Source organism: Mastigoproctus giganteus, chromosome 8, assembly GCF_048544385.1.
Source record: "Mastigoproctus giganteus isolate SK-2022 chromosome 8, ASM4854438v1, whole genome shotgun sequence".
Taxonomy (NCBI): domain Eukaryota; kingdom Metazoa; phylum Arthropoda; class Arachnida; order Uropygi; family Thelyphonidae; genus Mastigoproctus; species Mastigoproctus giganteus.
Genome location: NC_143582.1, coordinates 71,615,400 through 71,635,400, shown reverse-complemented (window position 1 = coordinate 71,635,400; position 20,001 = coordinate 71,615,400). Strand labels below are relative to the sequence as shown.

The window sequence follows — 20,001 nt, the reverse complement described above, 5'->3', positions numbered from 1 at the left end:
GCACTGTAGGTACTGGTAGGACATGTAGACATGTAGACATGTAGACATGTATAGTATCTTATGTAGGACGGCACCTGAACGTCAATTCATCTCCGCCTTCGTACACTGTGATGATTACAGAAAGCACTGTAAAAGGCCAGAAATGTGTGTAAAATTATGTTCGTGCAGTGTGTGTGTTGTTGTGTTGTTTAGTTGTTTCTGGCCGTTTTGTCACCGGGCAGGCGATCACCTGGAAAGCCTGCCCAGTGTCCGTCTACACCACGGGGAGGTAGGCCACAACTACGCATGTATTGCGACCGCCCTCTAAACGCTCTGGTTTACCAGCTCTTACTGCCCTAGTATCAGGGCAAAAACAATAAAAAAAAAAAAAAAAAAAAAATAATAATAAAAAAATAAAATAATAAATAATAATAAAAAAATAAAATAATAAATAATAATAATAAAGTACTTATATGTAAGAAAATAATAAAAACTAGATAATAAAATCTGTCCATCGGGCAGCCCAAACCCAGGGAACCAGCAAAAATAAATAAGTAAATAAATACAAATAAAATGTGAAAAAAAAAAAAAAAAAAAATATATATATGTATATATATATATAATAAATTTTTAAAAAAAAATAAATAAAAATAGAAATAATAATAATTAAAAAAATTAGAAAACTATTTTTAATAGAAAAAAAATAAATAAAAATTAGAAAACTATTTTTGGTAGAAAAAAAATTAAATAAATTAATTAATAAAAAAATAAATAAAAATTAGAAAACTATTTTTGGTAGAAAAAATTAAATAAATTAATTAATAAAAAAAAAAAAATAAGCCTTCAGTCATCCCCTACTCTGCCTAAACAGCATACACCGCACACAGCTATCAAAATTCATAAGTACAAATCTAACTGCGTTGATATTAATCTTTCGGCTTTCATTTTATCCAGCGATTGCCCAATTTTTTTATTTTTTTATTTTTATAGGTACTGGTAGGGGTCCTACCTCTGGACCTTGAATGACCCGCTGCGGGCTTAAGTATCAGATGATTCCAATTCTAATTCCATCTATCCAAGGTTACGCCGACCACAATAAATGACTTTACCATCGACATTATCAACAATCGGAAGAGAGAAAAACAAAGAATAGTAGATCACTTAACACAGATTTAGCAAAACAGGTGGAGCAAAACCAGTAAGGGAGCGATAACACGCAAATTCATCCCGTACGTCAACAAACTATACCCAAAGGTCCCAGCGTGGCTATATCTGGGATTAAACAAACTTCCTACTCACAGGCCATGAACCATTCAAACCAAACTGAACGCACTGGGCATCACAGAAGACTTTGTTTATACCTGCGGAGAACAGGAAACATGGCAGCATATTATGCATGAGTGTGAGTTGTATGAGGACCTTAAAAGCATCCTAATCACAAGGATCCAATACGCCCGAACAATGAGGAACACCACCTAATAGACATGCCCGAGGAGTTCATAGCCCTCATCCGCTATGCACAAGCACTCTTCTCCAGAAGCAAGACGTTTAATAGTCATCTACCAAGATGGACCAAACTGAAAATCCCCAGGCTAAAAATGACAGATAGCAGAGACATATCCAGCCAAGTACAACACGAAAACTCAATGACCAAAGATGGGACAAACACCCCACAAGAAACGGACACCGGACTGACACCATAAAGCCATGTCACCAAGGAAGAAGAAAGAGACAACAGCACATTTGGAGGGAACCTGGACCTGTGTGTGTTGTGGCAAGCCAGACCCAACAAGTCAGCAGAGATTGCCATCATGTAACAAGATTTGTCACACCCACTGGACTAAGCTCTACTCCAGGATGAAGCCATCAAGAAACAGACAACTACATCGAACTAGACAAATACAGCGATGATGCAAAGGCGCCATTATGACGACCTGTACCGCGACCTAGCGCGGTGCGTTTCCTTCCACACCCGCTGGCGGGGGGAGGGAGAGACATTTGCCCCCTCGCCACCCCCTTTCCCTCTGGTGGGGCACGGGCATGCCCCATTGCCAACTCTGGGGTCGCCTTCCCTATTGACTCCATATTTCTGTCTTTTTTCCCCCAGCCTTCAGTCATCCCCTACTCTGCCTAAACAGCATACACCGCACACAGCTATCAAAATTCATAAGTACAAATCTAACTGCGTTGATATTAATCTTTCGGCTTTCATTTTATCCAGCGATTGCCCAATTTTTTTATTTTTTTATTTTTATAGGTCCCAGCCACTGAAATCTCAGGAAATTAGGTGGCAGTACCTGCCAGAGTAAATATTTAAAACTACTGGGTACCTGGTCTGCCTCCACAGGGCTGAGTGTGGGCAACGTTGGGCATCAGCAAGGATCCAGCGGATAAATCGCTAGAGGAAAAACCATACCCAACACTATAATTACAAGATCCACATACTTTTAAATCTCTGGCCTTTCCAGTGAACTGGTCAACCTAAAAAGAAAGCAACGCTGTGATGAGGGAAAGCCCTGGTGTCGTTTGACCCGAACCACTATACACTTGATCACCAACAAACATACTTAGTACCAGGAAGATCGATACACGACAATTTTCATCAGATCCGTGACCTCCTCTCCCCTGCAAATAGCCAACAGGAATAACAGCACTAATTAACCTTCAACAGATAAAGACTATCGACAGAGTAGAGCACAGCTACCTTTATTTAACCCATTTAGCATACGCAGATGACGTCACAATCGTTATATGCAACGAGAATGAATTTGAAGACTTCCAGAAGGCTCGTGATCCATATGCCGAAGCACCAGGTACAAAACTGAACCACTGTAAGACCAATGGCCTATGGGCTGGCAATTGAAAAGCCAGAACTGACCCCCCATCCAATATACATGGTCCAGTGAGAGACAGAAATATCTAGGAGAATATCTCAGCAACGTACAGAATTTCGCCCAAAAAAACTGCCCAAATTGCTAATCTCTTCAATAGAGTACTAGAGAAAAGGAGAAGAGGTGCGCTACATCCTCACTGAGAGGGAGAGTGCTAGTTGTCAATCAGATGGCAGCAAGCATTCTTCGGCAAAAGTTCTAGCTCCCTCTATTGGCTTTCTCCATCAAATCCAAGCATCTATCCGTAGCTTCCTATGGAACAAAACTAACTGAATATATTCTAAACTCTGCCCGTCACTCACTCACTCACAGGGTAACAGGGGTTGGACTTTCTCTCTTGAAGACAAAATCACATTTTCCGGATCACCTTTCTTAAAAACACTGCATGCACTTAAAACTGCTCATATTATTGTTATTATTATTATTATTAGCCCTATGGTGCAAGGAAGAATAAGGCTTATGCTGCACAGGCCAAAAAAAAAAAAAAAAAAAAATTCCCTATTACTCTGAGAAAGAGCAGAATGATGATATCCAACTCAGAACCCTGGGCGCGCCAAGCCCATACTCACCAGATGTGAGCCTCTCGGATGGAGCAGTATTAAACACAAGGTGCCGAGCCTAATAGAAGGAAAAAAGTAAGAAAAGGAAAAGAATGAGAAAGAAATAGAAATGGTGATTGTACATATTCTGTCACTACAGATAAACTACTAGCAACAGCCGCTAGAGGGGCTAATTCTATCAACATTCTTAGGAATGGATACGGTACCAGCACCACTTAAGCAACCACCCTCCTTCTATAAAAATGCACTTCACCGCTGGAAGAAGCTAAATCTTCATCACACCTTTGAGGAAACACCAACTCCTGCCGTTGTTTCAGAACCATTGTTCTGTCTGTGCTTGTGTTTTGTTATTCTTTTTCGATCTGCTTGCACTGAGAGATGTAAGAAACGTTATTATTGCAATGGATTATTTATAGTTGTCCTCTGAAGAATTTTTCAGTGATGTTCCAATATATTTTACTTTCTTTCTAGCATTGATATTTTGAATTCATTAATGCACTTTCAGGCCTTTCATAAGAGTAAATGCTCATTATTTGTTAAAAAAAAAAAAAAAAAAAAAAAATACACAAAATCTACACTCATAAAAATTTACGCAAAATCTACAACTTAGATGTCTAAACGTCAGTGCAGGTAACTACACTGCTCGAAAAAATGACCAGAACAGAACAGATAAAAAACGTGGAATAACTCGTGCAGCCTGCGATGAACCAGGACAAAATTTGGCATGGTGGTGTACCATATCATAATGATGAAATGAGGAGAAAGCGAGAAACTTCGGAGAGGTATAAGGAATGTATAAGAATTACCAAAAAAGGTCACGTTACAGAAATACTCGAAAATATGGTCATATGACATCAGGCAGCGTATGGTCTCCTCCAATGGCTAAACAGGCCTGAGAGCAGTAAACCATGCCCAGTATAAGGGTGTCTATAAGATATGTGGCGATAAATCCCATTCTTTCACCAGCGCAGACCTTAACCCACCAAGTAACCGAGGAGTTCACTGTCGGCGTGCAATACGACTCCCAAGGGTGTCCCACTCATGTTCGGTCGGATTTAAGGCTGGTGATCGTGTTGGCCACGGCAGTCGTTGAATGTCATCAGTCTCAAGATATTCCTCCACCACTTGAGCACTACGTACATTGGCGTTGTCGTGGAGGAAAAGAAAATCTGGGCCAACTGCATCCTTAAAAAGTCACACATAGGATTCGAGGATCTGTTTTCTGTATCCCTTTCAAAAACATGGAGGGGTGCGGCCGTTAATCATTATTCCGCCCCACACGAGAACACCGCCTCCAACATAAGTGTCCCTTTCTCTGATGTTGGAGGGATGGTACCACACAGGGCCGGCCAGAGCTATGGGTGAGCCGGGAGATCGCCCAGGACGCTGACACTTTGTGGGCATATGACATTGGGGGTGTCGAAGTTTTAAGAGGGCGCATATGCTTAATGAAAGGGAGAAAACGGTTTAATATGACAATTAAAACATTATAAATATTCTGGTTGTTTTTTTTCTTGTTTACTTTTGTCTTTTTAACAGACAAAATAAAAATATTAGCTCAATAAAAACACCTTAAATTTTTTCTATCTGGAAAGAGAACACACAGGAATTCCTCCCATCCCGGGGTGCAAATATACCTCGGGCCGACCCTAGTAACACATTCCCAGATGAAATAACTTTTAGAATCTGTTTGTAGGCTAACACGGGACTCATCACAAAACAGAACTATACCCCATTTGTTAGGGCTCCAAGTCACATGTTTATGGACCAATTTCAACGAGCTCTGCAGTGGTTTGGGGTTAATGGGATTCAAATTATTTTACAAAAAAAAATTTGTATTAGGGTCACCCATAATTTTTTACATATACCCGTTTATATATTATATCTGTAAATTGCGTGTGTTCTCTGGTCGATTTGCCTGTTTTGCTGGAGGAAAAAACCTCAGTTTCTGGGGGAAAAAGCCTTGCTATCTACGCCTGAGACCGACTAACTCAACCACGGAGTGATAAAAGCCCATTAAAGTTCCTCGTGTCATCGACGGGATGGGGTTAATGGGATGCAAACCACTGGCTTCCTTGCATAGAGTCCATTTCAATTGAGCCTTCTTAACCCAGTCCGGTTGAAATATTTTCGCCTGTGTCCACAGCAACCTCAAGAGACACTTGATGACAGGACATCGTAGGGTTCCATCTTGCTGTTAGAGCCAAATAGCACTCTGTTCTTGACGTAACCCTCGGGCCACGATGGCCAGCTCTTCTTCTAATAGTTCCTGTCTCCTGAAACTGCTTCCATAGATCACACTGCGTAACCCATTAAGCCAACGTGCAACTCCCGGATGTAACTACACGGCCCACCATTTCAAAGAATCAGCTAAAAAACGATGACTTGCCATCCTGAGTACTCGAGATATGATTGCCCCACTGAGTAAGCCAAAAATCAGGAATGAAGTGATGTGGTCGCAACCCTTATTTTTACAGGCATGAATAATTTGCATAATATGTGGCTCTGTATCGTAATAGATTGATTCTAATTGGATACTGGGAATTTGCATGACAGGATGTCTATTATATCAAATATTTGCCTTCGGCGACACTGTTCACAATAAAATATTCATGAAAAACATTTTGTTCTGTTAGTTTTGTCGAGCAGTGTATATGCGAGGGGTGATCATTTAATTCGCGGACTGGTGAAAGATTTTATGTTTACCGCGCAAACGTATCATAACTGCCGCTAGAGGCGCTCTTCCTGACGGCTACTGAGTACAGTCTGTGTGGCATGCCAGTACTGTTTGTTAATGTTGCGCGAAGAGAATTTTTTAGCTGCGTGTCACTAACATTTGTTTTGAAGCAAGTATCAAGTATCATACAGATTGAAAACAGCGATATTTGATTCCTTATTATAGAAGACGGGGCTTAAATGCATCGGAAATAGTTAAATAGATGAACGAAGCGTATGGTAATGAGTGTCTTGGTAGGACACTCATTACCATATGCTTCGGTCACATCATGTTCTAATGTTCGGTCAGACCATATTGTGGTGTGACCAAACTTTCCGGTAGTGATTTCTTCAACAAGAAAATACTAAGCCCCATGCGACTAATATTATGCAGGCAGTGATCATTGTCATAGATGCCGATGTTCTGCCACGTCCCACTTATTCATCGAACTTAGTCCCGCGTGATTTCTCCCTGTTTCCATGTCTCAAAAAAGCTCTGAAAGGCAAGCGTTTCGCGTCCGGCACAACGATATCGCAAAGGAAGTACTTCGCAGTCTTATGAAAAATGGCTTGCAAGAAGATTTTTATTCGTAGATACGATGTTGGCAAAGTGTATAAAGTTCAAGGGAGAGTATTTTGGGAAGGAGAAATCCATGGAAGATTCAGTTGATGGCAATTAAGATAATATCTTGCACCAGCCCGCGAATTAAACGATCATCCCTCGTATATTATGCTATATATATATAATCATTTTCATAGTGATGGGATATATTCTTAAGCATTTCTCCGGAAACTCGGGTTTTTCATCCAACAAAGGGTCACAGAACACAACATGTTACTAACATGCTTTATATTAGGCGAATTATCGCCTAAGATGCTGATGCGCCTAAAACCCTATAAGAACCCACAACTAACCAGCTTTCTGCATCTTCTTTCTTGTAATTCCACAACAACAACACCAACAACATTTTAGATTAAATCTAAAATGTTGTTGGTGTTCATCTACAATGAACACTACATTTTAACATTCCAACCTCGCATCACACACACACACACACACACACACACACACACACACACACACACACACACACACATATTTTTGATTTAATAGTACCAAAGAATAGAAACTTTTTCGTAGTTTATATATATACATATATGGGCGTAATGTTTAACTGAAGAGCTTTTTTGGGGTGGAGGGGCCTAAATTTCAGCTCTGTCTGTGGCATCAGGCTTTCTTAACTTGTTATTAATCAAACTTGACATTATTATTATTTTTTCTTCAAACAATTTTGTAGGTGAACTGAAAGAATGATAAAAAAATTATTATTACAACTGGATCCTTATTATTCCAACCCCTATTACAACACTGTTCGACAAAATTAACATTAATACAATATTCATGAAAAACAAAATGTTTTTCATGAAAATTGTATTGTGAACAGTGTCTCCGAAGGCGAAGATTAGATATAATAAATATTCTGGCATGCAAATTCCGCGTATCCAAAATAAATCGATGTACCATGTTACAGAGCCACACATTATGCAAATAATTTATGCTCTATGTATATCTTAGTGCACTTGTATTATTTATACACAGCCAATTATAGATTAGCAAATTTGCAATAGCGGCATCGTTTAAGTTACATCTCATATTGTGAATACCTTCACGATGAGTTGCCATGACATTGCACTACTTCGAATAAGTAACGCTTCAACCAAAGGAGAAGACTGTTGTTACTTATTCTCAGTGGTATACCACTAGTATACCTAGTACACCACTGGTATACCTACTTATACCACCACCCAGACGACACCGTTTCAGGGCTATTTGTATATGTGTGGGATAATAACTCGACTATTCACTTGTCCCTATTAGACTTAGAAAAGCAAAAAGGTAGAGGGAAAGTAATAGTAGGAGTGCAAGAGGAAAAGAAACGGTGTTCGGTGGGTGGGTAGGTACCCAAGTGATGCTGATGCCGTTTCAGGGCTATTTTGTATTTGTGTGGGATAATAACTCAACTATCCAGTTGTCCCTATTAGACTTAGAAAAGCAAAAAGGTAGAGGGAAAGTAATAGTAGGAGTGCACGAGGAAAAGAAACGGTGTTCGGTGGGTGCGTGGGTGGGTGGGTAGGTACCCAAGTGATGCTGATGCCGTTTCAGGGCTATTTTGTATTTGTGTGGGATAATAACTCAACTATCCAGTTGTCCCTATTAGACTTAGAAAAGCAAAAAGGTAGAGGGAAAGTAATAGTAAGAGTGGAAGAAGAAAAGAAACGGTGTAGAAGACTAAAAGGGACAGTAACTCCTTCAGGGCTATTTTGAATTTGTGTGGGATAATAACTCAACTATCCAGCTGTCCCTATTAGATTTAGAAAAGCAAAAAGGTAGAGGAAAAGTAATAGTAGGAGTGGAAGAAGAAAAGAAACGGTGTAGAAGAATGAAAGGGACAGTAACTCCTTCAGGGCTATTTTGAATTTGTGTTGGATAATAACTCGACTATCCAGTTGTCCCTATTAGACTTAGAAAAGCAAAAAGATAGAGGGAAAGTAATAGTAGGAGTGGAAGAGGAAAAGAAACGGTGTAGAATGTTGGACTAGAACTTTTCGGGGCATCATGTTCACAGGAAGAGAGTTACTCACAATTAATCCGAAACTTTTTTTCTTTCCTTATGTTGTAGTATTTGTTCTTCACGCATGCGTATAAGTGACCAATCGTCGGACAATAGGAATGGCCTACGGATATTGATTGAAGTTTCATGTAGTTTCATCTCTAAGGTTTCTGCAATGAGTAGCTTGTAGTAGTTGTGTTGAATATTTATAATTTTTGTTTCAGTAAAGCCGAATGTATGTCGTTCATTTATTGCATGGAACGAAAGTTCCGATGCATTTGAACGACCCGCGCGCACCGAAGCTTCGTGTTGTTTTGCTCGAAGCTGTGCCACTCCCATGGTGGATCCTACGTAGACAGCGTCACAATTTTTGCATGGTATACTGTATACGAGGTCATGCTGTGATTGGAATGTGGTGTTTGAAGGCCGATTTCTGAAGAATGTGTGTATAGTTTGTTCATGGGTTTTGCTATGATTTTCATGTCGGTTCCCTTGCATATTTGGTTAAGTTTATTATACCAGTGCTCGATATATGGGATGGTGATGAAATATATTTTTTTGGTCTTGTCGGATTTTTTTGCTATGTTTGTTGCGAGGTTGTTGTTATTTATTTTACAATATTTTACAATAATAACTAAAAAAATTTTACAATAAAAGAAAAAAAGTTTCGGATTAATTGTGAGTAACTCTCTTCCTGTGAACATGATGCCCCGAAAAGTTCTAGTCCAACTTAAGGAATGTAGAGAATAACCCCCAACCCCTACCCCCCACCCCCGCCCCTTACCCAATTATTAGACCCCTAAATTTAACTCAAAATTCCAGCCACAGGACCAAAAAGAAAAATCGATCCTTAATTATTAGCCCGTTTAGACCTCCAAAATCAAACTTTATGACAATGTTTTGCAAAATTGACATCGCCTTCCCCATGAATTATTAGCGAGTTGGACAAGGAGAGTTGGAAAAGAAGCTTCCTATATCAAAAAATAAAGGTAAGCCCTGTTGATTCATAATATAATAGAATATAGGAATTATCGAGCACGTAATAGCTCTCTAGTATCAAATCTATTAAATACAATATGAGATGTAACTTAAACGATGCCGCTATTGAAAATTTGCTGATCTATAATTGGCTGTGTATAAATGATGCAAGTGCACTAAGATATACATAGTCTAACTTTTTCGCAGCTTGAGGCATAAGCCCTTAATGCATTAGAGTCATAATTTATGCCCATAAAAATAGGTTGTCACATCACTTCAGTCCCATTTTTTGGCTTGCTTAGTGGATCAGACAAATCTACAGTACCTGCTCAGGGTGGCAAGCCATCACCGTTTAGATGATTCTTTGAGATGGCAGGCCGTTGAACGACTTAAAGCCGGGTATTCACAGGCTGCGATGGCACATTGGCTTTATGTGGCACTCAGTGTCGTCACGATGCTGTGGTAGCAGTTCCATAGATTTTGAGGGTGCTCTTGATTCCCTTTGGTGAGACAGCGCCCCTTGAACGTCTATATTTTGTAGAATGCCCTCAATCAGGGCCGTGCAAATGGTGATGTATTGGATGCGCCCACCAGGGACTCCGATCTAGGGGTTCCAATCGAGGAAGGCATCAAAGTCTCCACATAAATAAACGAGGCCCCTTAACCCCTTTTACATCTCAATCCCGAAGTATCTTTGCACGGCCCTGCCCTCAACAATTATATCTTCTTGTCAAGAGCTACTTGACAAACCGTTTCGTCACAATCAGATCCAAGCATAACCAGATTCTGTATCAAGTTTCTAAACGGTATCTTCAGAGATCTACCTTAGGACAGTTATCCTGGAACCTGGTGTTACAAGACTGGATAAAGAAATCATTTGAAAATACCAAGATAATTGCTTATGCTGATCTAGCAGTACTTGTTAGTGGTTACTCAAGATCTGCCTTGGAAGCATCAGCTAGAATAGTCCTAATAGACGTACAGAATTGGAATAAAGAAAATAAATTGAGGATAAGCACTCCCAAGGTCAAGGTCATGGTTCTTGGAGCTCAACTTGCCATTTGGCATCCACCTACATGTAAAAATGATCAAATCTCTATAGTCAGTGGCGCCTCTGTAGCCAGGATCAGCAGTGCATAGCATGCTTCTTGATTAGACCAGGATTCGAGCCCATGACCACCAAACATGGAGGATGCGGAAAGGTCAGGGAATGACCACCGCATATCCCCGGAGCAATATGGCCTTAGTTGATAATGCTCCTATAAAAACAACCGAACAACAACTATAGTCATAGAAACTTAATTGCTGGGTGTTATTATTGACCATAAATTGAATTTTAGGGCGCATCTGTTAAGCCTTGGTGTAAAATTTAAACACTTTTCCTCTAGATGATCTATATTTGTCCCTGTGGTTGCTTATGCTGCAAGGACATGGTGCAATAGGGTCAAAATTGTGCAGTTTCAAGCTAAATTGATGACACCAAGAGTATTTAATAATGTATGTAATTTTCTGAAACCTGCCATACAGTTTCGAGGGCTGCACTCCAGGTCCTGGCAGGTTTTCTGCCTCTCGGCTTACATGTGATTTACAGGATTGAGTTACAGACTTATATGTAAAATTCCCTCAAAACTCGTTGAAATCACAATTAATTTTCATTCGCATGTCAAACGAGAACGTAAAAAAATTTGGAATGAACTAATAACCCTTGACAATGTAGATGGAAAACTTCATCAGTTGGCTGTGTTATGAGAAAAATTTTCCCCTAATTGCTGACTGATCACGGTTCGATGAACACGAAATTATATTAATTTGAGTTGTCACCAACAGATCTATGTCCGTGTGGAGAGGTTGAAGACTGGCATCAAGTGCTGTATTCGTTTCCTAACTACACAGGTTTTAGGGCCAGGCTTAGGGAAACAGAGAGTAATCTTTCCACTAGTCAGGAGTCAGTGTTGGTGCAGAATGTAGATACCTAGCGAATGTTGCGGTCTTTTTGCAAAAGAAGCCTTTATGAGAATACTGGTACAGTCTCAGGTGACAGCAGTTATTCATGCCTCTGGCCCGAACTCAACTTGATCTGCAATTCGGTGTTTAGGACTAACTGTTTGGCTGTGTGTTTTCATCTGTTTATAGGACAATTGACTTCGCTGTTATTATTATTATTGAGAGAGAGAGAGAGAGAGAGAGAGAGAGAGAGAGAGAGAGAGAGAGAGAGAGAGAGAGAGAGAGAGAGAGAGAGAGAGAGAGAGGAATCACAAAGAAAGAGAAGAATGATGATATCCAGCTCAGGACCCTGGGTGTGCCTAGCCCATACTCACCAGTGTGAGCCCCTGGGTTTATGTTACCACTAATTACTAATGATGTCACATTGAGTATATTTTGTATACATTTGTTTAGTAAGTTTGTTTATAATTAAGTGATTAGTCATTCCTCTTGTTATGTTCAATTAATATGTTTTTAAAAATTGTGCCTTAAATCCTGGGCATAGCAACTTTGAGTGAAAAATAAGTCTCTATTGAATAATTGCTAGAAGTGAGTTATGGTTTTTTTTATAGCTTTTTGCTAAGTTTGCTATAAACTCTACGTGTAAGTATTTTAGAGGTCAGAGAGGCTTGCTTGGCTACAGACTATTCAACATGGCTATTGTTGATTGGATTGGTTCGGCTTGAGAGAAGTTCTCTCAAAGTTCTCTAATCGTTATCTAATCGTTACTTTATCTAATCGTTATCTTTTATATGTTAAAATTGTCGTTACTACGCAATGGATTTTTGATGTAAATTATTTTGAAGAGTGATTATTTGTTAATCCTGAGTGATAATTGTTTAGTTATGTAGTTAATATATGGTTAAGCAAAACTCAACCAGTTTTTGTTTTATTTCCCCTCCCCCCTTTCTTCCTGGTTTGGCCACCAGGAGCTTCTTACTCTTCCTCCCCTCCTCCTGGATTGGTCAGGAGGAGCCTCTTTTTTTTAAAATACAACATGGGAACTTCTTCTTCTTCTTCTGATTTTTTTTCCTCCTCTGGAGTGGGCTCCCAAAGGAATCTGATCCATCGTTTGGCAACATCAGGTTGGGTCAGAGTCTCGAATTCAGAGAGTATAAGCACTATTGGGACTGGCCGACCTTCCCATGGCGTGGATGAGTACCCAGAATCATTTCTCTAGGTGATTGATGCTTTTGGGTAGCCAAGCTGCCAGAATACAACAACAGAACACCATAATACACACAGACCTACATTATTTTACTGTCTGGTCCTTTTCTAGTGATATTGTTCGTCACAGAGTTACGAGGCAGAGTTGAACTGATTTTCTAGGCGCTGCACTTGACAAAACACGTCCACACACATGTATGGAAACAGTTTCAGGTGATAGGAACCATTACAAGAAGAGCTAGACAACAAGAACAGCAAGACGGAAGCCTACGATGTTCTGTCATCAACTGTCTCTTGAAGTTGCTGTGGCCACCAGTGAAAAGTATTTCTAACCGGACTGTGTTAAGAATGCTCCATTCAAGCGTACTATATGCAACGAAGCCAATGGTATGTGTCCCATTAACCTTATTAACCTGCAGAGATCGTCAAAACTGGTGCCAGGAACATGTGACTTGGAGCCCTGACAAATAGGGTACAGTTCTATTTTCTTATGAGTCCCGTTTTAGCCTACAAACAAACTCTAGACGTTATTTCATCCGGAGACAATGAGGAACGAGGTGCCCTACCTCCAACATCAGAGGAAGGGACACTTACAGTGTAGGCAGTGTTCTCTTCTGAGGTGGAATAATGATCAACGGTCGCACCCCTCTTCTTGTTTTTGATAGGGCTACTGTAACTGCCAGAGGTACCAAGACCAGAGACTCGAACTCTATGTGCAACTTTTAATGGGTGCTGCTGGCCTTGATTTTCTTTTCATGCAGGAACAATGCCATTGCACATATAGCTCAAGCGGTGGAGGAATATATTGAAAATGAAGATATCCAACGACTGCTGTGACCACCACAATTACTATACTTAAATCCGATTGAACATGTCTAACACCCTTGGCCATCGCATTGCATGCCGACGACCAACTCCTCGCGAGCTGAGGTCTACGCTGGTGGAAGAATGGAATTTGTTGCCACAGAATTTTATAGACACCGTTATATATCGCATGGTTCTCTGCTGTCAGGCGTGTTTAGCCGTAGGAGGAGATCATATGCTGTACGGATGTCGTGTGACCAAATTTCGAGCATATTGTATCAGTTTCTCTAATGTGACCTTTTTTTGGTAATTCTTATACAACCCCTGTAAATGTCTCTTATACCTATCCGAAGTTTCTCGCTGTCTCGTCATTTTGTCGTTATTGTATGCTACATACCACCATAAACAATTTTATTCCGCTTCATCGCATGCTGCACGAGTTCCACCATGTGTTTTATGTGTTCTGTTAATTTTGTCTAGCAGTGTACCAAAAAAGAGAAGCATTAAGGTTGGGTTGCCAATTGCATTGCTTCCTGTGGCTTTCAGACTTAAAATTTGAGACTTGAACGCAAGCATTTTTCATAAGATATTCAGATGTCAAAATGGAAAATTTTAAGAAACAGAATGCCCTTTAATTAAATATCTTACTTTTAAAAATCAAGCGTGTACACGACATTATAGATGTATGTAAACACCGAAGCTTTCAGTTTGTGGCATGCAATAGATTTTAATGAAATCCCGGACTGGACGTTACTATTCAAATATTCAGAAGGATTTTGAGTTCGTTATTTCCCACAAGAATGCTGTAAAGGGATATAAAAATTCAACTATGTTAATTCAAGGTACTTTACAAGTACTGTATATGCATGCAGAAGAGCCTGTCGCATCGTGGTGTACTAGTTATTTTATTATATAAATTAAAACATTTTAAAATGTCTTAATAACGGAAGATTGTATTGTAATATTTTAGATGCAATTCTATTAATATTTAGTATAGTGTATTTACATTCTTCAAGAAACGAAAACAAATTAGTTTGGTAACTGTTTTAAACCTCTAGGAAATGAATAAATGCTTTCTCTGAAATTCGTTCAACACTTGATCGTGTGTGACGTTTAGAGTAACTATCCAATCGGATTCACCAATCGTTCTCTCTCTGCTGTCTGCAACAATTGCAGGATTGGGTTATGTCGTTTGTGCTAAGCGTTACGCCTTGATGCAGTATGTGAACGAGAAAGTTATTTTCTTGTTTAAGGGCGTTCGTGGTCCTTCGTTGTGGATGTGATATTTTATTTAAACGGGTCGTATATATTTCTTGATTAACTAGTGCCTGATCGCGTACAGCTTCGTCCGTGGATATTATTTGTGTTGTAATTTAATACAAGGTTTAGGTAGACAAACGGCGTACCATGTCTGCGAATAATGCCAAATCGTCGTCCGTCGAAAGACCTATAAAAAGTAAGTTAATTTTGCATATTGCTATTTTTGTAATAATACTTTTATGGATGCATTTGTGTTGTAAACGGTTTAATTTATTTTACGTGCTTGTAAAACTAGGTTTAGTAACTTTCAATCATTGTATTATTACCATAATGCCTAATGGGTTTTATTATTTAATGGTAACCTGATTTCGTGAGTGATTTATTCGGAGTAATATTTCCCCCAACTTTTCATCCTGAATTGCATCACAAAGTAATTGTGATAATATTCTGTATTTTATTCGTCTCGTGGCTAGCGCGGTGATTACGATCTCAGATATGCACCGTGTGGAAAACACTTCAGTTTGGAGGTGGTGAGAATACTCTATATAGGCCTTTAACATGATTAGTAAAAAACAAACAAACTCTTGCTAGAGTTTGACGAGGGTTTCATGAGTTTCTCATCCAGCAAAACTAGTAAATCAACATAGAATACACGAATTTATAGACCTAATCGTTTTAGCTAATTCTATTTCGGCATATTTTAATAATAAACAGACAATACCCTATGCGCAACGAAAGTGGTTCTTATTTCTAAGTTGACTTGGTTGTGAACGATATTCAGAAATAGCATGTGGTTAGGGTTACTAGTTTGGCAAGATAAGCGCAAGCCTTCCCTTTTACCGGCTATACCTCTGTCCCGCAGGCATTTCTAGATTTTCAGCCCCTCCAAATTGTATATAAATTTCCTATGTAGCTTCATTTTATTAATGAAACTATTATCGTTCATCATTCAAGATGCTGCGTAGTGGTAAGATTTGTATTGTAACTCTACCAGCATTATACAGATGCATATTTCTTGCTCTGTTTTTTTATACAGCAGGTGCATGTTTTTTTCTTCGCTTCTCTTTAACGTTCCAGAACTTTCTCGGGTTTTCAGCCAGGTGTTTGGCTGCTCAGTATAGTCACAGTAATCGGCGATTGTGTGAATATATGTGATTCTGTTCTAGTATTACTATAGGGGGACACTAGACAAGAACTCGGCTGACAGGTGAGGTAAGGATATGGCACTATATATATATATTTAACCCCTGGGGCTCACATCTGGTGAGTATGGGCTTGGTACACCCAGAGTCCTGAGCTGTATATCATCATTCTTCTCTTTCTTGGTGATTCCTTCTACTTCTGTCTGTGTGTCTCTCTCTCTCTCCATCTCTCTCTCTTTCAGGGTAACTTGGGAATTTTTTTTTTTTTTGATGGTGAAGCATAAGCCTCAGGCTTCCTTGCACCTTATATTATTATTATTATTATCCATATGATGCAAGGAAGCCTGAGGCTTATCCTGCACCAGGAAAAAAAAAAAAGTTCCCGAGTAGCCCTGAGAGAGAGAGAGAGAGAGAGAGAGAGAGTCAAAAGTAGAAGGGAATCACCAAGAAAGGGAAGAATGATGATATCCAGCTCAGGACCCTGGGTATGCCAAGCCCATACTCACCAGATGTGAGCCCCCGGGGTTAGCTAATAATAATACACACACACACACACACACACACACACACACAACTGTGCCACGTTGATATTTGAATGTAAAATTATAAGTAGAGGTGCCATATCTCCTCTTAGGCAGTGTAATGTTTACCTTATTTTTTTTTATTAAGTAATAATACCAATAAAGTGAATTCAGAATGCATTTTTAAATTGATCCCTGAATAAGAAAAATACATGTTCATCTTCAGACAAACAATTCTTTTTTATTTGGAAAAAAAAAAAAAATGTGTGCGCACACATTAGCATTAGTAGAGGCATATGATGCAAGAAAGCAAGCTTATGCAGCATCAGCCAAAAAAAAAAAAAAAAAAAAAAAATACACTTCCACTTCACCCCTCCGTTTGTTCGAAATACCTGTCCATCTGAGCCTTAATTTATTTAGGCTATCAACTTCCACAACAAGGGATGGAAGTCTGTTCCACCAACCAACCAACTACCCGCTGGTTAAAAGCAAATTTTCGCACATCTATCCTACATCTGTCTTTCCTCAATCTGAATTTATGCCCTCTCAGGTGATTATTCTGAGGAAGAGGAGAAACATATTTCTATATATTCCAAGTATGATTTTGAACTGCTGGTCAAAATATTTGGACAACAATTCCACTACCAAGTGAATAAATACAGTATCTAACTTATATTTCCAACAGAATTTTGTATATACAAGTTAATTTATATCAAAAACACTGATTTCTGTTCATTGGCAGAATTATATAATAAAATATATAATTTATATAAAAATATTTTGAGAGCCAAGATTTATGCTCCAATTTTTCATAAATCTTTAACTTCACAAATTTGTAGTTTGTAGGCAGTTTCGTGAATATAACCCATATGAGGGGTAAAATTCTGTTATAATTTGTTTAAGAGGCACTGGAGTTTTGTCTATTTTTCCTCAGGCACTAGGTGATCATGATCCTAACTTGATATAACACAAAAATATACCTTGTCCTCTATTTCACTTGTCTTGAGAATGAAGTTTTTTTTTTTTTTTTTTTTTTTAAGAACTTCATCAAAAAGATGGGAAGACTGCATGCTGAATTTTTCATAAAGCTGAAATCGTTGCTTGAGTTTAGTGGTTTGCATCCAAATCTTGAGGTTCATTTTCTGCCTATACCAAAGTTTGCCACAGTTAGTTATTAATCAGTCCAAACTGGATTTTGAACATAAGAGTAAAAAACTTGTTTCTTTTCCAAATGGTATTTGAATTATCTGGTCTCTTTCCAAAGCTTTTGGCCACAACTTTTGCCATCTATACTTGCACCACTGTTAAACACGATAGTTCTATGGCCACTCCAGTTAATGATATAGCTGACTTACTAGTATCCTACTTTTCTTCTAATAACGTTTGCAGTACACCCTGCTTAGTGCTTCCTGTGGTCTTACATCCAAAAGGATGTCAGAAGAATTATAAACAGTCAGTGCCAAGAAAGCTCCAGGTCGTAATGGTATTTCTCTACTTTTCTCAAAACCTGTGCTTTTGCACTTGCTTATGTTCTGTTGCCTTTTTTAAACATTTTCTTATTTCACTGGTGTTTTTCCTTATGCTTGGAAATTTGTTCATATCCAGCCAGTTCCTAAACAAGGTGACAGATCCCCCCCCCCCTCCAGTTATCATCCCATTACATTTACCTCTACTCCTAAGATAATTGAGAAATCCATTAATTGCCAACCCCTAAACACCTTCAATTTCCATCAGATCAGTTATCACCAGTATGGATTTTGTCAGTGTCAATCCACTGGTGATATACTGTCTTATGTTAGCATTAGCATTGGCAAATGGTGTAAGAAAGCAAGCTTATACAGCATCAACAAAAAAACCACAAGAGCTTCCCATTTCACCTATTCATTCCTGTACCTGGCCATTGTAGGTGTTGCCATCCATTTCCTATTTTTACCCATCTATGGAAAAATCCACTGGAAAATTTTGAAACCCAAGCAATTACTCAAAAGGTTTTTGATTGTGTTTGGCATAAAGGTCTTCTAAATAAGCTGCCATCTGGGAGATTGTCAACTGTTTTGGGATGTAATTGGTTATCCAGTTTTCTCTCAAACTGCTCCCAGTCTGACTCCACAAGAAAAAGTTTTTGCTGCTATATCTAAATACCATCTATGGGAGCTTTTAGAATATCACTGGGCTACAACCTGTATATTGAGGTGCATTACCTTCCCCTCCCCCCCACTGCACCTCAGGAGTTACTGTTTGATCCTCGTTATACCATAATAAACCTAATGAAAATTGCTTTGTGGGACTTGGATTGGAAGAGCTCATGCACAAAGTAAAAGTAAACTGCAGCCATTATCAACCCACTGCAGGATGGAAGCCTCCTCAACAATTCATGTTGAGGGAAATGGACCATAATCTGCCACGCTGGTCCAGTGTGGGTTGGCAGATTGACTGTATTTAACAGTCAGGGCCTTGAACCCCGGTCTACTCAAAGAGCGTGTGCTATTGCACTCCCACTCCTGACCACTCGGCTATGGAGGCTTATGCACAATTGGACATTAACTTCCAGATATAGAATAGAATAGAATCTTTAATTGCAGCAGTGATAGACATACAATTAGTCCCGTCACGGCATGGTGGTGCCAGTGATTATGTTGCAAATATCTTCCAAATGTTGCTATTTCTGAACCTCCCTGGACTCTATTCTTAACTGTTTGTGATAATTTGTCTCAAATGGGGAAAATGCTTCTTAGCAAAAAACTTTCAGCAGATACATGAAACACCTTGGAAAACTTGGGAGAAACTACTATATATATCTATACTGATGGCAAAACAGATGCAGCTGTAGTTGCAGCAGTTTCTTCTCAGTAGCTGTATCTCTTGCTACTGAATGCAGTATATATATGTGTGTGTGTATATATATATTTAAATAATGTTGGAAAAACGGAATATTTCAAAATAAAAATAATAAAAAGGAGGGTACAGCATACATCAGGGGCAGCAAAAAGCATATTCCTCTACACGACGCTTGAAATATAATCATATAAATTAAAATAAGCTATAAAATAATAATAATAATTGTACTGCCATCTATAGTTTATTATTCGTTTAGTATTAGTATTAGTATTAGTAACGGCCGCATGGTGCAAGAAAGCCTATGGCTTATGCTGCACCAGCCAAAAAAAAAAAAAAAAAAATTAAAAAAAAATAAATCCGAACAAAACAATGATAAAAACAAAAATAAAAATAAATAACTAAATAATAATAATTAATAAAATAAATAAAAAGGAAATTAAACCTATCATCCTATGTGCTTCCCTTACCCGAAAGTACTATCCAGATGACCTTTGAATTTCCCCAAACTGTCGGCCTCTACCACCCATGAAGGCAACTTATTCCAGTAATTT

The 20,001-nt window shown here is 38.8% G+C and overlaps 1 protein-coding gene across 1 annotated transcript in view; it reads left to right on the top strand.

Annotated features, from left to right (window-relative positions):
- The first annotated feature begins 14,858 nt into the window (after positions 1–14,858).
- LOC150081621 (serine/threonine-protein phosphatase 2B catalytic subunit 2-like) overlaps positions 14,859–20,001 on the top strand; it is a 148,012-nt gene continuing 142,869 nt past the window's right edge. Inside the window, exon 1 of the mRNA XM_090380569.1 lies at positions 14,859–15,145. Within this exon, the coding sequence (XP_090236695.1) occupies positions 15,097–15,145 (49 nt within the window). The 5' untranslated portion in view covers positions 14,859–15,096. The remainder of the gene's footprint in view (positions 15,146–20,001) is intronic.